Source organism: Populus trichocarpa, chromosome 1 (assembly GCF_000002775.5).
Source record: "Populus trichocarpa isolate Nisqually-1 chromosome 1, P.trichocarpa_v4.1, whole genome shotgun sequence".
In the NCBI taxonomy this organism is placed as follows: Eukaryota; Viridiplantae; Streptophyta; class Magnoliopsida; order Malpighiales; family Salicaceae; genus Populus; species Populus trichocarpa.
In genome coordinates, this window is record NC_037285.2 from 37,195,713 (window position 1) to 37,219,466 (window position 23,754).

General features: G+C 30.9%; 1 protein-coding gene and 1 long non-coding RNA gene across 2 annotated transcripts; both read right to left on the reverse strand.

Moving 5' to 3' along the window:
* Window positions 1–51: 51 nt before the first annotated feature.
* On the reverse strand, window positions 52–1,565 carry LOC112324021 (uncharacterized). Its single transcript, XR_002977570.2, has 2 exons — window positions 552–1,565; window positions 52–442 (listed from the first exon to the last, which is right to left on the reverse strand). It is a non-coding gene; the product is annotated as an uncharacterized LOC112324021 (long non-coding RNA).
* A 7,041-nt stretch (window positions 1,566–8,606) lies between these two features.
* LOC7478712 (aspartate carbamoyltransferase 1, chloroplastic) lies at window positions 8,607–14,333 on the reverse strand. Its single transcript, XM_002300295.4, has 6 exons — window positions 13,674–14,333; window positions 11,059–11,424; window positions 10,825–10,964; window positions 9,405–9,578; window positions 8,991–9,227; window positions 8,607–8,882 (listed from the first exon to the last, which is right to left on the reverse strand). The coding sequence occupies exons 1-6, from the start codon at window positions 13,801–13,803 to the stop codon at window positions 8,775–8,777; spliced, it is 1,155 nt and encodes a 384-aa protein (XP_002300331.4). The 5' UTR covers window positions 13,804–14,333; the 3' UTR covers window positions 8,607–8,774.
* Window positions 14,334–23,754: the final 9,421 nt, after the last annotated feature.

A 23,754-nucleotide genomic window follows, 5' to 3' on the forward strand; every position in this document is an offset into this window, starting at 1 on the left:
TGCAAGTAAATTAATCCAAGGCAAAAACGAAAGAAAGTGATACAAAAAAGATAAAAGTTGGAAAAGCTAATGAAAGATCATTTTATATTCTTACAAAGATTAAATCTTATGTGAATTATAATGCGTAGCTATATACGGGGTTTATATAATAAATTTCAATATTTTGCTAGTTTTTCCTTAATAAGGAGACAAGGAAGTTTACTACCAGCAAAAACACCTATATGAAGATTTTTTCTTTAATTGGAACTTCATGGCTGCCTTGATTTCATTATTCCTTGACCTCAACGAATCTACAAGGATAGGAACCTGTTCTGTACAACCGAACCAGAACCTCTGCAAACCAGATGGAGACAAAAGCTAAATGGAGAGACTTAGGACTAGCTTTAGAAAGAAACCAGATGCGTGTCCGCGCTCCGCTGCTGTTAATTACAGTTGTGAAAACCTGTGCTAGATCATTCAGTTAATTACAGTGGTGAAAACCTGTGCTAGATCATTCAGTAGAAGACAGAAATCTGAACAGCAAACAATCATCAGGGAAATTATTTTTATACCTCAATGTTTTCTTTGCAAAGAAGCATTGCTAACTTCAAAAGCAGAGAACCAACAACTAGGATTAAAGAAATCTCATGAAGTTTGAATCTTGATAGTAGCATTGGAATCGATTGTATAAAATCCGAAGTCAATTGTGATCTGATAATGCCGTAGCAAGAAAAAGAATGCTGGCAAGAGACTACCTAACAAAGCAATGCTGGCGTAAACTAGCATCTTCTTGATATTATTTTATTTTTCACTGAAGAGAAGCAAAGAAAATAGTTGCGTAAACTATCATAACATGCCAAGTCCAATGGACTGTCATGTCACCAAGTTCTTTTTTAAATAAAGAAATTAAGCAAAAGCAGGCAGTCGACTAATTTTTCAAAAAACAATATGAAGCCAAAGTTGAATTTAGAAACAATAAATGCATTGACGGAACATCCAAGAAAGGAACAGAGTTTTGATCAGATTTTTTTTTTTTTTTTTTTGCAGCAACAGGAAAAAACACAGGCTAAATGAGCAAGCTGGAGCATCAACTTAAATGGATATTTGGCGCAAGAGTAACTAGTAGCAGAACCAGCTGTGTAAGTAAAGATATATATGATCCCCATGCATCAGCAAGACTTGCCATGTGTTGTGCAAGACGGCTGAACAACACGACTCTATGATTAACTGACAGAGAGCTTCGCAAGCAGCAGTTAACATACATATAGCATCCAAGAGGCAGCCGAGGCCAATGGAACCCCTAGATATAGAATGCAATTTTAAAAGCATAACAACTAATCCTAAATAGCGCAAATGTTTCAGGAAAGACTATGTTTTTTGAACTAATCGACTGTGCATCTCCTCCCCAAGACACATTCCAACCAGCCTAGAACATAAAAAGGTATAGGACCTTGCATTGCTGCAAATTCTGTCAAATAAGCATCGAAGAACCAGAAGCAAAACCTTTTTGCTAAGTGCAAGAAAGGTAATGCAACACAATCGATTTAAACAGCAAAGACAGGCCATCCAAGAACACCAAATAAACGATAAAAATATTCTGTAAAAAAAAAAACATGCTTAAGTTACCTTAAAAGGTGTTGTTGTAGTTTGTAAATGAATAAAGAAAGAAAAAATATTTATCCTGCATTTTAAAGAAACACTCCCTCCTAATGTTTATAAGTGTGAGTTTTTATTGTGTAATAAATTAAGTCATGGTGGAAGGATTATCCTAGTAGGCTTTCTAATGCTATCATATGGATATTTATAATATCAAAAGATGACATTTGACACTTGAGCACTTAGAACTTAATATGTTAATGAAATTAATTCATTCTTGAATTAATTTTTGTAATTAACTTTGACATTTTGTGTCTGTTGAAATAAAACTAAATAGCAATTATTCAATTTAATTTAAAGTATAACTATTTCATGAAAAGTCATATTGTTTCATCAACTATCATATTATTTTATCAATAATCATATTGTTTCATTGTTATGTTTTAAGTCTATTAAAAACTTGTTACCACATAGAAAACAACATAAAATAAAAAAAAAACACATCTTTTTTTCCGTCTTATCTTCTCATTCTTTAGAGGTTTAGAGGACTTAGTTGTATCTTGAAGGTGTTGTCTCTGTGTGGGACAAATAAACATCTTAAAGACAATATTTTCACGCCTCCAAGTCAACTCCATATTTGTTTCCATCCTAAATTTTTCTAACAATTTTAAGGTGTTTATCCTGATGGAGACAAATATGAATTCCAATGTTAGGGTTGCTAAGGATGTCAAAATTCAATTAGATCATTTTAATGGTACGAATTACTCAAGGTGGATGGACAAGATGATGTTCTTGCTTACTTCATTCTTGACCCGAATCTGTCTGCACTACCTAAACCACAAGAAGATGAATCTGCTACTGTTAAAACTGAAAAATTAAAACGTGAAGAAGATGAAATATTTTGTTGAGGGCATATTCTGAATACTTTGACCAGTTGGCATTATAACATCTTTTCTAAATTAAAGTTGCCAAAAGAAATTTGAGTTGTCTTGGAGACACACTATAAGCAAGAAAAATCAGGTTCTGATCGTTTTCTTGCTTTAAAATTTTTCGAGTATGAGATTACTGACAATAAGCCAATCATGGATCAAGTCCATGAAATTTAAAAGCTGATATCAAAACTTTGTGATTTAGATATCAAAGTTCCTGATTCACTTCAAGTGGGGGATGTTTTATCAAAACTTCCTTCATCCTGGAATGAATATGGGAAGAAGATGTTGCATTCTATAAACAATTATACCTTTGAACAGTTTCAAACACACTTGTAAATTGAGGTTCAATCTCGTATGCGTGAATTGCAAGCAACAAATTCTAAAGTGAATTTGATTACTGAAACTAGTTTGACAATGACTCAAAACAATCTGAAAGTGCAAAAGAAAGGAAACAAATTCAAGAAGAAACAAAATGCTAACAAGAAGCATAGGGTTTGTTTCCATTGTGGGAATAAAGGGCACTACATAAAAGAGTGCAGATTCAAGAATTTCAACTAGAAAGGTGGTTCTTTCAAAGTGAATATGGTTGAAAACGATGAAGTCAGAGAGTTGGTTGCCATGGTTTCAAACATTTAAATTGAAATGATTACCGAATTAAATATGACAACTAATATTATAAAGACTTCGAATTAGTGGTCGCATTCTGGTGTAACAATTCAGGTTCAAAACTAATGACGAATTGAATAAACATGGAGAGGTCTTGATGGGCAACCATAATTCTGCCAAAATTTTGGGAAAAATGAACTATTGAGTTGAACTTTACTTCTAGACAAAAATTATCTTTAGTCAATGTGTTTCATGTTCCTGAGATTAGGAAAAACTTTATATTTGCTAGTCTCTTGAGCAAGAAAGGGTTCAAGATTGTTTTGGAGTCTGATAAGGTTATTTTAACTAAGAGTGGGATGTTTGTAGGAAAGAGTTATTCTTGTGATGACATGTTTAAGTTCAGTATTAATGAAATCAATGTTATTTCTGTTTACATGGTTGAATCTACTTCTCTTCTTTGGCATGCCAGATTAGGACATCTAAATTATAGATATTTGAAATATATGTGTAAGCATGGTTATATTTCATATCAGCATAATAATAATAATAATAATAATAATAATAATAATAATAAATGTGAAGTATGTATTCAAGCAAAGATGATAGAGAAGCCTTTTTCTAAAGTAGAAAGGAATTCTCAATTACTTGAGTTGATCCATTCTAAAATATGTGAAATAAATGGTATGTTAACAAGGGGTGGGAAAAGATATTTCATAACTTTCATTGATGATTATTCTCGTTTAACCTATGTTTACTTGTTAAGAACTAAAGATGAAGCCTTTGAAAAATTCAAAGAATTCAAAAAAATGGTAGAAAATCAAAAGAAAAGACAAATTAAAATTCTTAGAAGTGATAGAAGTGGAGAATACTTTTCTAAGGAGTTTTTTATATTTTATGAGGAGAACAGAATAATCCATCAAATGACAGCACCCTATGCACCACAACATAATGGACTTGTTGAAGGGAAAAATAAGATCTTAGTGGATATGGTCAATGTCATGCTTTTGAATGCCAATTTACCAAATAATTTATGGGTTAAAGCCTTACTTACTACATGTCACATTCATAATAAAGTATCATCTAAAAAATTAAATGTTTCTCCCTATGAAGCATGTAACAGTAAAAAACCAAATCTGAATTATTTTTAAGTGCGGAGGTGTGTAGCTTTTTATAAAGTTTTTAATCCTCAAAGAACAAAATTAGGACCTAGAGGTCTTAAGAGTGTTTTTGTTAGTTATGCACAAAATTCTAAGGCTTATAGACTTTTGGATTTAGAAACTAATGTGATTGTTGAATCTATACATGTTGAATTTATCAAAAATAAATTTATAAGTGATTCAAATATGCAAGAACCAAATCTAAAAGTAATGACTCCTAGCTCAACGTTAAGTGAAAAACATAAAAAACTAGAAGTAATAGGTTCAAGTGAACCTAGAAGAAGTCAAAGAGTTAGAAAAAAAAATCACATAGATACAGATTTTATTTCTACTGATTCAATTGTATTTTTAGTGGAAGATGATAGAAATACAATATTGAAAAGGACACCTATGATCCTAAATATGAAAGATGATCCAAAGACATTCCGTCAAGCTATGTCTTCTAGGAACGTTGCTTTTTGGGAAAAAATCGGTAAATGATGAATGAATTCAATATTATCTAACAATACTTGGGTCCTAGTATATTTACCTCTACATTCTAAGCCAATAGGATGTAAGTGGGTGTTTAGAAGAAAATACAATACCAATGGTTCTATACAAACCTTCAAGACAAGATTAGTTGCCAACTGTTTTATTCAAAAGGAGGGTGTTGATTATTTTGACACTTATTCTCCGGTGGTAAGAGTTACATTAATTAGAGTTTTATTTGCATTAACATCAATTTATAAATTATATGTTCATCAAATGGATGTAAAGACGACTTTTTTAAATGGAGATTTAAAGGAGAAGGTGTATATGGAGCAACATGAGGGTTCTATCCTTCCTGTAAATGAAGAAAAAGCTTGTAAATTGATATAAAGTCTTTATATGGTTTAAAACAAGCTCCGAAACAATAGCATGAAAAGTTTGTCAAAGCAATTTTATTGAATGGTTTTCATCACAATGATGCTGATAAGTGTATGTATTCCAAATTTACAAAAGATTTTGGTGTGATTATTTGTCTCTACATAAATGACATGTTAATATTTAGCACCAATATGATTGGAATAGTTGAAACTAAATGGTATCTCACTTCTATTTTTAAAATAAAAGATCTTGGTGAAGTAGATACAATTTTAGGTATCAAAGTCAAGAAACATAGTAGTGGCTATGCACTTAATCAATCATATTATATTGAGAAAATGCTTGATAAGTTTAAGCATCTCAACATTAAGAAGGCTAATACCCTGTTTGACTCTAGCATGAAGTTAAATGATTATTGTGATAAAGCGGTAGCACACTAGAATATGCTAGTGCCATTAGAATTCTTATATATGCTATGCATTGTACAAGATTATATATAATTTTTGTTATATGCAAGTTATCAAGATATACAAGCAAGCCAAATACATATCATTGGAAGGCTATTGCGAGAATCTTTAGTTACCTAAAAAGAACGATCGATTTGGGCTTGTTTTATTCTGATTTTCCAGTTGTGATGGAAGGATATAGTGATGCAAGTTGGATGACTAGTTCAAGTGGTAAAAAGTCCACATTATGATGGATTTTCTCACTTGGAGGAGGTGCAATATCTTGAGCATCTAAGAAACAAACGTGCATCTCTCATTCTACCATGGAATCAGAATTTATTGTTATGAATGTTGTAGGTAAAGAAGCAGAATGACTAAGAAATATGTTGTTTGATATTAAGTTGTGGCCACAACCTATGTCAGCCATTTATTTATACTGCGATAGTGAAACAACTATGTCTCGAGCTTATAGTAACATTTACAATGGTAAGTCAAGACATATAAGCATTCGATATGGATATATTCGAGAGTTGATTACAAATGAGGTAATCACCATTGTTTATATGAAGTCTATGAATAATTTAGCAGATCCGCTCACAAAAAGACTATCTAGAGACATATTACGAAAAACAACTAATGGAATGGGGTTGAAACTTGTAATTAAAGATACCAGTAATAGGAACCCAACTTCGGGCCAGCAAGAAGCTTATCTTTAAGTTTAATGGGTAATAACAAGTTATTGTTTAGTATCTGTTGGACACTGATAATTAATTTTAGACCATATTATGATAGTATTTAGTGTGTTTTATTACGTAAATGAGGATGAGCGTAGGCTCTTAATGAAATTTAAAGTTTGTGTTTAATGTAATAAAGACATGTATAATTCCACCTATATGAATATAGAAGTGGTGCCGTTTTTAACAAAAGTGAGGGCTTTCTCTTGTATTCATGAAAATAAGATTTTAGCACATGGTCATAATAATGTTAAACAGTTGTAAACCTCTTTAAGAGTTTGGATAATATTACGTGTGTAATATATTTTATTCTACAACAAAAGTTTTGGTTTAATCTACGGACACCAATAACTTTAGTAGGATTCAAGTTCTAACACTAATTGAAGGTTTAAATTGCAAAATACCTTCTTGTAAACATAATTCTATCAAGTAAAAAGACATTCATTACAAACTAGTGAGGGATTGTTGGTGTAGTTTGTAAATGAATAAAGAAAGAAAAGATGTCTATCCTATATTTTAGAGAAACACTCCCTCCTAATGTTTAATAAAAAAGCAAGGTGTATATCTTTTTAAATGGATTGGATGATTAATGGGATAAAATCAAATAAATTAATGTTTGTTAGATAGGTTACTCAGGAATTACAATCTAGTGTCTTATTATATCTAACTTTTCATATTTTTCAGGATACTCTCACTAAAAAGATAATTGGTCGTGGTATTTACTAGAATTGGTTGCACACCAAGTGATAGGATGAGATTATTTTATGACAACAAGGCAGCCATAGAGTTATTTCACGGTCGAGTACAACATGATTGAACAACACATGTTGTGATAGAATGACACTTTATCAAGAAAAAACTTGAGACCACAATTCAGTTTCTATGTATAAAATTTAAAGACCAATTAGCAGATATCCTAATAAAGACTTAAAGTGCTGGTTGAGTATTAAAGATATTTACACACTAATTTGTGGTGGGTGCTGGAATAAGTTATCAAAATTAAAATTATAGAAATATGAATTCTTTATTCAGAAGATAGTAGTCATTAGCCTAAAATTTAGTATATAATTAAGACCTAAAAAGTGCTCTATAATCTATGTATGTTATTCCTCGGTGTCAATGAAAATCAAACTCTCGCCACAGTATTCTTAACACATTAGAATAATTTTTCTATAATTTTGCTAATTTCAATGTCCTGCGCAAGTTTTTTATTTATTTTATTTAATAAGTGAGCTTAATAATCAAATTCTCAGCATCAAAGAAGCAATTACCTCCGAGATTTTTATGCAAGGTCGATGCCCATTTTCTTCCATCTAAATTTCAGAGCCATGTCCTTCAAAATTAGGGAGAAATCATAGTGTTGTTTAGTTATCATTCAATCCGAGTAGGCTAAGATTTTAAATACGGGGTTTTTTAACAATATTTGTTTCTACTTTTTTGTACGATAAAGGACAACAATTTCATACGGCTGAAGTTGCTAGGAATTCCTTACCCAACACATGACATTAATTCTTTTTGTTTTTTTAGTTTATAAAAATCTTTTGTTTTAACAGCATATCATTGCTCATAGAATTCATCATGGGACCCCCCACCTTCCCTTTTGGAATCATATTAAATAAATTTCGGTTGATATTCTTCGATTTTTCTTAATTTTAGAATTGCATGCAGATTTTATAGTTAATTAAACATTCGAGAAAGGTCCTATTATAAGAATCTAGTAAGCCATTCAATCTGAGAGTTTTATCAAATTGATTAAACCAAAAAACAAAAAAAAAATAGAATTTTGAAAATAAAAAAAAAAATTACCGAAAAAACCAAACCGTGAAAATAAACCAATTAAACCGATTAGAATTTTGAAAAAATCAACCGGTTCGGTTAGGTTTTATAAGCATGAAATCAAAAAAACCGAACCGAACCTAAATCAAGCCAAACCGGAAAAAAACCGAGCCAAACCGGAAAAAACCAAGCCAAACTGGTTTGAACCGGTTTTTGTTCTAAAAAACAAACCGAACCAAAACCGGTTGGTTTGAACCGGTTTCGGTTTTTTTAAAAAAAAAATCGATTTGGTTATTTTTTTTAATAAAAACCGAACTGAACCGAGAACTGAACCGAAAATGATTACCCCGATGTCTATTTTCTTTGATCTAAAAAAAAAAAGGAAATAAAAAAAAAGTATGGAAACATTTTTTCATATATTTTCTTCAGTTCACATTCAACTAGACCGAGGACATGGCTGGTGAGATCAGAGAATGGAGAATTGGAAAATCGACCATGCGCAGCATGAATTAAAACAAAGCACAATGCAACCTGATATTCATCAAAAACGAGCATGCACGAGATTTAATCAAAAAATGAGACAAAACCCTGTAAATTCAAATCCAACTACTCCATTTTATGTTCTTAGCCTATCACTCATAAACCACAAGGACATGCAAGTCAAACACTAAGCATCAAAATTTCAAGATTAAGATAATCCATCTCTCACCACCCAACAAGTAGAAGTTTCAAGAGAGCCATTCTGATATAGAGACCATTCTTCGCTTGCCTAAAATATGCAGCCCTTGGATCAGCATCAACATCAACAGTTATCTACACAACAATAATGAGAGGGAACAAATAAATCAACAGTTACAATTGCTAACAAAGAACGCTTTCAAGTGTAATACCAGGACCAACCAATTAAATACCCATATTTACCTCGTCTAGCCTGGGGAGAGGATGCATGACCACAGCATGATTCTGCATCACATTTAACACATCATGATCCACAATGTACTTTCCCCGAGCTTCTTCATAAAGGTCAATTCTCTTCCCAAACCGTTCTCGCTGAATACGAGTTTGATATAAAACATCACACTTTGAAGCAACTTCCATTAGATCAGCACTTTCTTCCCATTCAACTCTTTTTGATGTCAGATAGTCTTTTATGTCATCCTGAGGAAAAATAATAATAATAATAAAATGTAAAAAACCCAAACTCAAAAAATGTCCATTACAGTTCCCTTAATCAACAGCATTTCGATCAGGTTTGTAAAAGCAAAACGCTAGTATTTATTTATTTATTTTATTTTATTTTTTGGGGGGGGGGGGGGGGGGGATCAGTTCTATTACCTTCATTTTTACCACATCAGGAGAGACAAAGTATATCTTCACATCTTGGTATTTGGCAAGCAAATAGGCAAGCGAGCGGACTGTCCTCCCATTAGCAAGATCTCCCACAAGTGCAACTTTAATACCATCCAGTTTCCCTATCTCTCTGTCAATAGTGTATACATCCAGAAGAGCCTGTAGCATTATGAAACAAAAATTAAAACAATATCAGTAGATACAAAAGGCACGAAACTTAATTGTACTTCAAGAGCACATGTTAAACTGCCATAAAGTGTATTGCTGAAGCAACCAGGCATACTGTCCAAAGTAACACTTACTGACACTACAGCTCTAGGTCATTAGCCACATGCAGCACCAAATATTATTCACACAATTAACAGCTTTTCTGGACAATAGTTCCCTGGTTGACTAAAACTTATTTGGAAAAGGAAAAGTGTTGATCAATTGCTTAGACAACTTATGATTTTATTTTATATAGAAGATTAACAAACTCCAGATACAACAGAAAAGATTATTATTGTAAGAATAAACAAGAGATTAAAATAAACAGCCATCCCTATAATATATTAATTTGGTCAGATAAGCCTCTCTAGAAAAAAAGAAAAAACAGAGAGAGAGAGAGAAAATTGACCACTCTATCATCGAATATTACCATTGGAACTAGGACACATGTCAACATCTAATCGGCCAGCAACCGATCAACTAACATTGTTCAATTAAGAAATATGCTCCAATTCATGTGATAGAGGGGTCAATTATAGTCTTTTATAAAGGGCCTGATCTGACTAGATCAATATGGTACAAAGACTTATAGTGATTTTTATCCGGTAAACAAGTGTATTTCTTCCTCTTGTTTTGATTTTGCGGTGTCCATCATTCTACATAAGAACAAAATTTGCTACAGCCATCCATAATCACTTACTAGCAATACCATTAGTAGTAGGTTCAAAGTATACAAGACGAACTCGGAGTAATTGCACATGCTAGGAAATCCTCAAAAGAGAAAAATGAAATGAAAGAACAAAAAAAGAAACAAATGCACACACAAAATTACAGAGAAGTACCACAATTTACTACTCCACATGACAAGGTCTTCTACACAACCAAACAATTACCATCTTCAAGTCACACATGAGAAGAATGAAAGGTGAATTGTGGACATGAAAGCTGAATGTCAGATTACTCAATTAAGGTAACTTCTCCATTAGCAAATTCTTTGATTTTACACCAACTTTATCAAACAAACGTGTTATTCAAGTATTGAACAAGGAATTGTTTACAACTTTCCAATCTCAAACACATAACTTGGGCATTCATTCATCCAGAGGATGAACCTCTGTAACAAACTGCCAACGAAATAATCAAATTTCCAAACAAGTGTTACGTTATCACTATAAAGAGGGTGTAAAGTCAAGCAAACCTGAGTGGGATGTTGTCCAGGACCATCTCCTGCATTGATAACAGGAACTTCAGCTGTTGCTGCAGCTCTTTTAGCAGCACCACTTTCAAAATGGCGCATTACAATAATATCCGAATAGCCTTCAACAGTTCTAATAGTATCTGCACAAGTTAAAATCCTAAAACAAGTGACGAACCCAAGAAACAAACTCCACTTTGGTAGTTGAATTTTTTTTAATGAAACTGAAACAATTACCCTCAAGAGTCTCTCCCTTGGCTGCGGACGAAAACTCCCTCGCATTTTCAGTTGTCAAAACTTCACCACCTAGCCTTTTCATCGCAGACTCAAAAGAAAGCCTGGTACGAGTAGAAGGCTCATAAAAAAGAGTAGCCATTAAATACCCCTTAAGGACTTGACTCCCAGGAGAATTCTTCTCAACCTTTTCCATCTCATGAGCAACTTCAAATATATCAGCTAGAATTTCCCTATCAAACTGCTGAGCCTCAATCAAATCATCAAGTTGAAACTTTTTCCCAGCAGAAAACGAAGGTGTATTCTGAATTCCTAATAATTGGCTATGGATTCTACTCCTCGTTGACAACCTTCCACTCTGTCTAGATACTGAAAGAAAATATTATTTGGTAAATAAATCAGAATAATTTGCACATTAAAAATCAGAGAATCCTCCTCATTGGCGTCAATAAATAGAACCCACATGATAAAGCCAAAAAGATTACATTAATTAATTAATACAATAGAGATCAAAAACCCAATTCATAGATCTTACTCTAAATTCTGAAAATAAAAATTGAAATGATTAAATAAATTAAACTGAAGATGATAAGAGAGAGCAAAGAAATAGCTATTGTCAAACCTTAGAGGGAGAGATGTAGAAAATAAGATTTTGTATGCTGCTGAGAAAAGAAGATAGGGTTTTAGGGAGAGACAAAGTATGAGAAAGTTGGGTTTTTAATGAAAAGCAAGATCTCTGGGAAAAGCAAAATTGTGTTGGTACTAGTTACAAACAGCAAATGAAAATCTTATACTATGAACATTTGCTTCTTCTCATGTTGAGAGAGCAATTTATCTGTTTAAGTTCCAAATTCACCATTTATTTTGAATTCAACGACCTACATTATTATATATACACATATTGAATCTCTAGTTTTTTAATAAGCTCTAGAGATTTATCATTTTTTTTCCTTTTTTGAGCTTTTAGACATTTTTCTTGATTTTGGTATTGACAAGTAGGATATATGAGTTTTTAAGTTGATAATATCAAGATTAATAACAAATTAATATTTGATTAAAAATTAATTACACAAGTATTATTATTAAACACAATTCCTATAATAAAGATAATTCTACTAATTAGTTAACTATTAGAATTTACTTAATAAAACTTAAAAAAAATAGCTATATGCATGCATATATTATTCTCTATGACTTTCATTTCCTCAATGTTTAGGTACGCTCTCTCTAACTATCATTTTCTTCATTTTTCTTTATGAATTTTATTCAATACAAAATTTGGTGCATTTTATTTTATTTTATTTTATTGTTTTGAGTATCTATATCCTCTGCTTTTTAATTACAAGTTGTGTGTGCTTTTTTTTTAATTACAAATAGTGTTTAATTCATTGATTTGTTGAATTAAGTCTATAGGTTTTCAATAAATTAAAATTATTAACAGAGCTTTTAAATTGAAAAGAGTTTGTTTTCATACAGATTGGTCATTATATATGGACAAAAAATATTAAAAGAAAAATGCCGCAACGTGTGAGTTATCAACAAGTTAAGTAATAAAAAGGAAATACTTAAATATATCTAACATATAATTGATATTCATTCATTTCTAATTTAATAATTTATATTTGACAAACATGTCAAAAAGAAAAATAAGGGCATCTCGTTCCAAATCTAGAATTCTCTAACCACTGATTTGATGCTACAATTCATACCACTTTGGGATTGTTCGGGCTGGGCACTTTCACTCTTAAATTTGGAGGAGAAACAAAATACTTGAGAGTTAAGATGTAATCTTCAAACCAATAAATAAATCGTTTGAAATCAAAATGAAAAATAAGAAATTCAAATGAAAGTTCAATATTGTGTTTAAAATAGTAATAAAGAAACGGAATGAAATGACGTTTTAAAAATTTTAATATTTATTTTATAAAATGAGTAAGAGTAATGATTTTAATATAATTTCATCAGCAATGAAGATATCTCCAATAATTAAATAATAAGGTTTTTATTATTTGAGGACCAAATCTGAATATTCAAAAAATAAAGGACCAAATAAATGATAATGACAAACCTAATTATAATTGGATTGTTCAAGAATAGAAAACTAAAGCAATCGCGCAAATCCTGCACTTCGGTAGTAGGGCATTCTTTTCAGAAAGTTTTTATGTATTGTGCTAGGGCATTCTTTTCTCTTGGCAGGGTGGCGCGGCGCTAATTATAACCTTCCATCTTTTAGGGTTTTAACTCTTCACAGGACCAGCCTATAGCAAATGCCCTGGTCACTTTGATATTATCGCCACCATATTTTTGTTTTGCCCAAAGATCTTTTTCAAAACCAACATGAAAAAAAAAGCGCTGATAATCAAAATGATTTAGGGCTTAACACATAAGATTTAAAAACAGAATTCATGGCAGTCAGTCAATCAATCAAAATCAAAGAAGCACCGAACACGCAAAGCAAATCAAACTAAACAGATTAAATCCAAGGCCCCACATCCCAGCTTCATTGCGAAGCCATCTCATTGAACCGTCGCACCCAGCACTTTAAATAATTTAAAAACATATATATAATCAACAACTTAAAAATTGCACAAAAAAGGCGATGGAAGCATGAAACTAACCTCCAAAAACAGTCGAAGCCAAGCTGAAGGGCTGGTGGCGGGTGGCTTGCACGTTCCAGCCAAGTACTGTCGCCGGCGGTGAGCTTCCGCTCAGGATGCCGGCGCGTGGGGGGTGGATCGCAAGCCTCATGACCTCTTCCTACAATGGAGGTTGTGAGAATAAGAACCAGCCGACGAGGAGAGATCGGAGTGCTTTTCCCTTCGGTCTCTTCTCTCCTTTGTCGGAGATGCCGTGAAGATGGCCGCGGAAGTAGGCTGCTGGGTTGTTCGTGTGCTGCTGTTGCCGGGTCTGTTTCCGAAGGGAGGAGGGGCAAGGTCGTGGTTGTTGGGGCTGCGGTTCGGTCGGTTTTGGTGGCGTTAATGCTGGTTGTTGGCGGAGAGGAGGTGGAGAATAAGAAGGGAGGAGAGGAAGAGAAAAGACGGGTTTGGGTGGTGGTTCGCCGGATTCTGGCGGATAGATAGAGAAGGAGAGTGAGGAGCAGATGAGTCTTTTTTTTCTTTCCCTGCCGCTTGTTCCTTTTGAGTGGTGTGGATGTACTTTTACTGTCCTGCCCCTCCTTTTCTTTTTTTTCTCCGAATCATATTTTTAGCACAAGCAAAATTTATTGTGAGTGTTCAATCACTCATTTTTATTCAATGAATTCCTTTATTTAGTCTGACACTGAAGTGTTGGGTGTAGAAGAGGAGAAGATTACAGAGGAATCTTTCTACAACACATGCTTCGAACATGAAAACCTCTGGTTTTATTTCTTTATCATAGGTTATTCATGGAGGATGGTTTGAAACTTTATGGAAGTTATGGTATCAAAGAGTTGAAAATCAAGGACCAATTTACACCTTTTCCACTTAGGTTATAGACACTACGAAGGATATTAGATATCTAATTTATTCCACCCAAGAGGTCCCGGTGGAGCGGTAGACATGCTCTCGTCGCTTACGAGATTGGGGGTTCGACCCTCTTCTCGTCTGCAGAAGGACGCTTGGGGAGGCTTTGTCACCCGGGCCGAGGAATTAGTCTGGGCCAGCGCCTGGGATACCCTGGTTTGACCAAAAAAAATATCTAATTTATTCCGATTACTGTTTATATTGAACATTATATGTATAAATCATTTCTATAAATACAAAATTCATATATATCCTCAATAATAAATTTAAATTCATTCAAAACTAAAAAAAAAAGTACTAGAACAAAAAAAAAATACTCATTTAACAAAGTTAATGCAACCCTCGCTCCATTACCAACAAATAAGTTTGGTTTGCATTATTCAATTATAAACATGCTTGAAAGTAGAATCTTCAATAAGTTTTTTAACCTTCACAGTCGCTGCAAAATATTCATTGTGGAATTCTTTTATAGAGATTTTTCTTGTCACAATGAAAATAAATACCCTTGTTTTTCTTTATGTTCTAAGTATGCTTATGTGATTTTAATGCAAGGATTGTAAGATTTAGTTAACGTTTAACTCATATTATATGACAAAGTTCAATTGACCTAATTTTCTAAAATAACTAATCATTTTTTATATATGGGTGTTCATCTAGAAACCTTTTGTCATCTTATGATGGAACAATTCCTTCGAGATTTTGTATCTCCTAGTCCTGCTAGCCGTATCAAATAACTCTTTGAAATATATAATTATGCTATAAGCACTAATATTCCTATTTTATCTTTGAAGTTCACGTGATATGCTAGCTAACATAACATATATAGCTTTCTTATGGTTATCAATATGTCATTGATATTTAGTTTTAATTCTCTCATCAGTGTCGTCATCAAAGACAATAAAAATATGATTTTCAAGAATATATAATATTTTTTTAGAGTAATATTCACATTTCAATATTAGTCCAAGAAGCTTGTTTCAGTCAATTTTTATCATCAATTATGCTACGTTGAGATATATTTTCACTCATGGTAATTTTTCAACCTATTCATGTAAAGGTAATGAGTATTGGTTTCATGCTTATATATATAACCAAATTCAGATAACATCTTTGATAATAATTTTGATCTCCCACCATTTTCTTATAAATTAATAACTCTTCATATTAATTCAAGAAATCTCGCTTAGATTTTCTAGTGGTATAAGATCTTTTTTAATTTATATAGCTTAACAAATAATAATAAATTAAATTATATAAATAATATAGCTTATTAATCACATCTCTATGTAACTCATAGATAAGTTAGTTGATAACTCTTTGTCCAGACATAAAATTTATGTTTCGCCTAACTACTGCCTCTAATCTTATATGATCATTTGTGACTCATCCAAATCATATAAGTTTAGTTAAGTATGACTCAACTTCTATAGCATTAAATATATTTGATTAAAGATAACCTTGAGAAGCTTAACATGTTATTCATGAATGAAACTTTGTTTTTATGCATATAAAACTGGAAAGCAACAAATCATATTCTTAACATGTACTTAATATATTAACAAGAAATTTATTATATTAATCAGTTCTCATTTCATGAAATAATTGATATATTATATATAACAATTATATATAAACATACACCCCTAGCATGCCATTCAAATTGGATGATTATGGACATATCTAAACTAATTCCCTCAAGTCATTGAAAGAAATTAGGTGGTCAAAACCTAGGTAATTGTTGCAAATCTTTATAAGTCCTTGCGAGAATCACGATTGTATTATTTTTTGATATTTTTTCTTTGTCTTGAATTACAAAATAATTTTCCTATACAAATTTATACTTTTTTATATTACATAACATTTACATTGTTGTATAAAAAACCTCAAGTAACATTCAAGAAAAAATTGATGAGAAAAAAAATTTATAACCCAAAAGAAAAATAGAGAAAATGCAAGACATGCAGATCCTATTTAATATTACAATCATTCAACCACCAAAAAACACAATCACATTGGTCTTTTAAAGTCCATATTTATAGGGGTGACAATTTAATCTAAACTCAATGGATATCGACCCGACTCAACCCCAATAGATGAGTATTTTTTGGATAGATACTTTACTCGATGGGTAATGGATATGTTATGGATATTCTCAAACCCGAATAGAAACTCAACTCAAATCTAACTTGAAGTATATATTTGTATTATATAGATATTAACATAATTTTCTTGAAAATGTTATTTTTCAAGATTTAATAAGAAAATTAATCATATTAAAATTATTATTATCGTTCTAAACTATTTTAGGATCAATTAAAAAAAATCCATCTTAAAATATTTTTTTATTATAGAAAAACCATCTTTCTATATTATTTTAATAAAACATTTTAATAAAATTATAATCTAATTGAGATATTTTAAAAACAAAAACAAAATTTAATTAAACACTTTAAATCCTAGACCGATTAGGAAAATTAATTCTATAATTAATTTAACTTGGAGATTCAGTTTTATTATATAATCAATAATTTATATATTGTAGAATTATAATTATAATTATGCCCTATAAATACCCAAATTATAATTAGACATAGGTTTCAGGTGTAGAATTGTAATTCAAACACCAAAAGCCCCAAAATTAAATGTAAGGGCAAAATCATAATTTTGCCTCTTTTTTTCTTCTTCCTTACTATTGTCGGCGACAACAAATATAACAACCAACATCGCAAAGTGTTGTTTTGGTAGGGCAATAATCATTAGCTACTACCCCCTCATCTTTAATGATTGTATATAAATTGTTGGAATTTTTTAATTGTTTTTTTTATTTCTATTATTTAATGATTGTATGTAGATTGTTGGAATTTTTTTTACTTTTTAATAAATTTAATGATTGGATAAATGTTATTGGAATTGTTTTAATTTTTTTTTAATTTTATGTTATTAATATGGTTAGCTAAATGATTTATTGGTGTTAACAAACAGTTTTTAATTTCATGAAAAATAAAAAATATTTAAAAATAAAAAAATAGTAGCCATCATAAATAAATAAAAAATAAAAAAGCTAAGATAATAGTTAGGGTAAATGAATAGTTTTTAATGTGAAATATTGATATTATATATCCTTTAATATGTTTATATTAACCACTTATAATCATTTCACAAATGGCCGTATCAAAATTAATTGAAAATTTGGTTAAATTATCATAATTGAAACTATTTGATTGACATAGATTAAAATAAATTCAACTGATTTGTGATAATTCAATTTAAATTATTATGTATTTGTAGGTTTAAAAATTTTAGGTAGTCTCCCGTATAGGGAAGGTGCTACCGAATTGTTTTTAATATTAATGGTTTAAGATACCTTAATCCTTTAATTTGTGTAGATGCATAGGGAAAAGTCAATAGCTCGTTGTGCAGACAAGATCACTGCTAGTTCTTCTAGCAAAACTTTTGACGACCATAATTCGTTAGATGTCGACCAATAACAAGTACCTGAGACATAGGCAGCCACGCTTGACGGGGGCTCGTCGAGTGTGATGCCTTCGTGTCAAGAGGGGTCCCTTCATAGCGAGATCCATTTACCAAGAAGTATTAGGCTCAGTGAAAGAACGACCTTTCAATATAAGTTTGTTTTCCCTTCACATTAACATGTTAATAATTTTTGAAAAAATAATTCAAGCAACATCATTAATTTCAAGTTTACAAATAGTGAGGCTGTCAGAACCATAATATCGATGATGAAATTATCGATGGAGATTCTATTGTTTCAATAGAGTCAGGTTTCTAAACATCCTGAATGGAAACCTATGATTGATGCATGATTATGAAGGTTTAAGGTTAGTATTAACTTAGATATTTTTAATTATATTAATTCAGTTAATTTATTAATATTACTGAAGATTTTCTTGTAAAAATGTTAACTACAAGGAGAAACTTGAATGTGATAGAGCCGACAACGCTATTGCAAGGAGGGTTTGAGAGAATCACGCTGCAACTAGGTAAGATTAAAATCAAGATAAAAAAATCTAATCCTTTTATTCAATTTTATTATTCATTTAATAACAGATAATTCATTTGTATCATATAGGTTATGTGATTTTTTGTACGAAAAGCAAAAAAAAACAAAAAAATATGTGAAAGAAAGAGAGCTTTCAGTCTCGGTTTGGAAGGATTTCAGGCCTTCGTACATCTCGGAGGCCGTGTGGGTAGAATATATTCAACACGTGATGTTCGATTGTTTTGTGTGATGATCACACTTCTGTGCAGAGAACCGGAACTGAAGTGTTCACAATGTTGTTACCACGCACACTGGCGGCTCCGTGATGTTCGTTTCACATGTGAAGTGAATGGTAAGATTCTTTTTTAATTACATCCATTTTTTATTTCTTGTTTTTTAAAAATATATTTAACTAATAACAATTTTCTTATGTAGACTAAGGTTCTTGGATGCAAACCAAGCCCGATGGCGCTTATTGTGGAAACACAATGCAGATTGATGACTGCCAAAAAGAGGTGCAATAGTTTGTGGATAGCCGAGCTCAGCACTTTATAGTATGTTGTTTTCAACTATTTTTTTCTTAAGTTATTATTATTTTTTATTTTGCTAACTTATTTTTTTCATGATACATATAACACCCGGTTGAAGGAAAGACACGGTGACGATCTTTCGATCCATTTGGATCTCAATTCGAATTTGTGGTTGGAGAAAGGATCGTCCTATGGACCCGATAGAAATCGGGTAAACGATCTCCCTAATACTATGGCTGAGAACTTTTGGATGACCTGCAGTGTTTCAATTATTGGATTCTCACAATAGATTCTGAGCGCTCAAACTCCGAAGTTCGAGGCGACTTTAGACCAACGAGTTAAAAATCAGACAACCCATTTTGCTGTTGATTGTGAATGACTCAGTGCTGAGATGGCTAAACTCTGCTGATTGGTAATGGAGATGAGATCACAGATGACTGGTACATGTGCTCCCTCTTATTTGCCCCACGGTCCAAACGAAGACTCGCCTCCTCCTCCAATACCTTTATTCTAGATTAATTGTATTTGAACTTATAACTGTTTAAATTTATAAAAAAATATTTGAATTTTATATTAATTTAATTTTTTTATATTTTTGTTTAATAGATTTTGTAAAAAAAATATATTTTTAAATTATTACTGACGAGGTTACTAACAGACTAAGTTTGTCGGTATATTTTAGAGAGTTGAGAAAGAATTGCTGCAAATGTCACTGTCATTGTTTACTCACTAACAAAATAACAAACAGTTTGTTTGACAATTATATGTCAAATTCACCGACGAACATACCGATAAACGAAAACAAATCATTGATGGAATGACATGTTGACATAATCAACGATGGAAGTACCGATAGAACGAAGCAGGTAAAGGTTTTTTTTGTGATTTTTTCGTTGGTAAATTCATCTAGTAAATTATCACCGACATACCACAAATCACAGGTGAAGGTTTATTCGAAAGATTATTTCTGTCCATGAGCTCATTGGTAAGTTTCATACCTACAGACTGTGAGTATAAATGCCGACATAAAATTATATCGATAAATCTAAAAATTCTAGTAGTGGGAGAAGTCAGCGGGGTGTTTTCCAAAAAAACAAAAAGGAAATTGAGTTAAGAAAGTATAATAAAATCACAGTACAATTTCCATGGATTAATTCAAATTCTTTTTTTTCTTCCACAAATTCTTTGCATGAAAATTCTCTACAATTGATCTCATCTAGGATGTCAAGATGTAGGTTTCTATGGAGAAAGTTGAAGTGCAAGTTAAAAGAATGATAAATTAAACCAAGTCTTATTCCATCTAAAACATATCTTAGGAATTTCAGTGGCTTGGAACTAGGAGTGAGCAAAAAAACTGAAAAACCGATTAAACCGAAAAACAATAACTGAAAAAACCGAACCGTGAAAAAAAAACTGATTAAACTGATTAGAATTTTGAAAAAACCAACCGGTTCGATTTTGGTTTTATAAGTCTGAAATCGAAAAAACCGAACCGAACCCAAACAAAAAAAAACCGGAAAAAACTTAGCCATATCGGGAAAAACCGAGCCAAATCGGTTTGAACCGGTTTTTTCCTAAAATAATCGAACCGAACCGAAACCGGTCAGTTTGAACCTGTTTCGGTTTTGTTTTTTTTTTAAATCCGGTTTTGGTTATTTTCTTTTATAAAAACCGAATCGAACCGAAAATAATCACCCCTACTTTGAACATACAAGGGAGATAGTGTTCAGGAGGTTGATGAGGGTTTCTATTATAGTTTTCCAAGAGCATGCAAAAGGGGCGATGTTGACACATGATTTGATGATCTTCGAGGCATCAACATCCAATAATATGGATCAGGACTACATTAAAAGGACTTGCTTGTTTTTGCGTTTCAAAAATGCTTTTGAAAAAAATAGAAATTTTTTTTATTTTTTTCTTTGCTTTAAATTAATATTTTTTTGGTGTTTTCAAATCATTTTGATGCGCTGATGTCAAAATTAATTTTTTTAAAATAAAAAAATATTATTTTGATGCATTTTCGAGTGAAAGCACTTTAAAAAACAATCGCAACCACAACCACACTTTCAAACCGAACCGAAACTGGTCAGTTTGAACCGGTTTCGGTTTTGTTTTTTAAAAAATCTTTTTTTGATTTTTTTTTTATAAAAACCGAATCGAACCGAAAATAATCACCCTTACTTTGAACATACAAGGGAGTAAGTGTTCAGGAGGTTGATGAGGGTCTCTATTATAGTTTTCCAAGAGCATGCAAAAGGGGCGATGTTGACACATGATTTGATGATCTTCGAGGCATCAACATCCAATAATATGGATCAAGACTCATTAAAGGACTTGTTTGTTTTTGCGTTTCAAAAACGCTTTTGAAAAAAATAGAAATTTATTTTATTTTTTTCTCTGCTTCAAATTAATATTTTTTTGGTGTTTTCAAATCATTTTGATGCGCTGATGTCAAAACTAATTTTTTAAAAATAAAAAAAATATTATTTTGATGCATTTCCGAGTGAAAACACTTTAAAAAACAATCGCAACCACAACCAGACTTTCAAACACCTAGGACCTAACATTGTATGTAAAATGATGTTACACTCTCTTTTTCTTGATCATGACAAGAGAAGCGATTTTTCTTTTGAAGTATGAATGACATCCTATATATATACAACACATACACAAACACAAACACACACACACACAAACACACTTTTTCTTTGGTTTGTCCTATCCCGTCATCCTATCAGGCTCCTTACACGAGATGGATTTCAAATTAAATTAATTATGAATTGAACTTACATAACCACATCAATCTAGGAGATTCTTTTGTGATATGATTGATCCGATCAAAATCTAATTTGACTTAAAAAAAAATCAAGACAATGTCGTTTTAATGTTGTTTTAATATTAAAATGATATTATTTTGCATTGATTCGGATCAACCTGAATTAACTTGCTTAACCCATGACCCTAGTCATGGGCTCAATTAAGTTTAATAATTTTTTTTTATTGAACCTATTTTTTTATTTAATAATATAATAATAAAAATAAATGTTTGTAGGAAAGACAACGAATAAGGTTATAAATGAGAAATATATTTTTTACATCAAAATTGTCTTTTCTATCTTTTTATTTAAAAAACATGCTACGATAAAAAAAATCATGTCATTGTTTTAAAGAAAATTCTGGTTTTTTTATTATGATATCATTAATTGCTTTACAAATAATTATGTATTAGCTCAATATACAGGTTTTTTTAAATAACTTGCTTATTAAAATTGAATGAGAATAAAATATCTATTTTTTCTTAATTTCTTATTTTTTTTTTATTTCAAATTTATTATTCTCACATTTTTTTCATATAGGTGCGTAAACATGATTAATTTATGATTTTTTTTTATTGAAACTTGATTTCATAATCATGATAAGTTTTTGCTTAAAACAATGTTTCTCACATAGAAAACATGTTTCATCAAAATAATAAAAGAAATATGTCGATAAGAAAATTAGGTTTTTTTATTAAAATATATAATTGTTAATTTTTTTCCAAATATTTTTTTCTAATTGTTATTTCTTTATATTCAATGAGCTATGCCGTTTATTGTAAAAAGATTGAAAATTCAATCATTTGAAATAAGTAGAATTGTTTTTTTTAATTTAGTGCACCTCTTTATTGTTTAAACAAAAACATGTTTTTTAATCAGAAATAATGTTTTTTAAATATAAATGCATCATAATCTCAAAAGCAAGTTTTAATAAAAATAAAATATTAAAATAACATCTTAATATTTTGTACATGATTAAAGGGAAAGAAAAGTAATTAAAGTTTAACATAATATAAAATATATATTAAAAATAAGAAAAATAAAAATTTTATTTTCATTGAATATTCATGAGCATATTTTATTTTATTTTATTTTATTTGCCTATTAGATATATAACAATTAAAAAATAAATTATTAATATTCCCATAAAAACCTATAACATTACTTAAGAATATGAAAAATATGAAAAAATAATTTAAATATCATAGCATGTTTAACTAAAAATCTAAAAACAAATTGGAAGAATATATAAAAAGAGGATACGTGCGGAGGTTTGATCATTGAGCCTTATAGGTCCATGCATGCCAACCTTTTTTATTTTGTCTGCCCTTTTATTTTATTTTTAAATAAAACAAAAGAGATGATATGTTGTTTTTAGTAGCAAACAACGTGTTATTTACCAATTTAGATTCTGCTCACAATAGAAGTAGTTAGAAAATCAGACCTGTATTTTTTTTATAAGATCTCGTCTCTTTTGTTTTCGATTTGATCAATGTGCCTTATAAGATCCTATCTCTTTTTTTTTCTTAAAATAAAAAAAAATTTATGATTTTAAATTGTTTTGATGTGCTGATGTCAAAATGAATTTTTAAAAAATAAAAAAAAATCATTTTAATCCATTTCTATATGAAAAACACTTTGAACCACCACTATTATCATAATCTCAAACACACCCTTAGAATCTGCTCACATGAGAAGTAGTTAGAAAATCAGGCCCTATATTTTTTATAAAATCTCGTCTCTTTTGTGTTCGATTCGATCAACGTGCCTTATAAGATCCCGTCTCTTTTGTTTTTTTTGTTTAAAATGAATTTTTTTTATGGTTTCAAATTTGTTTAATGTGCTGATGT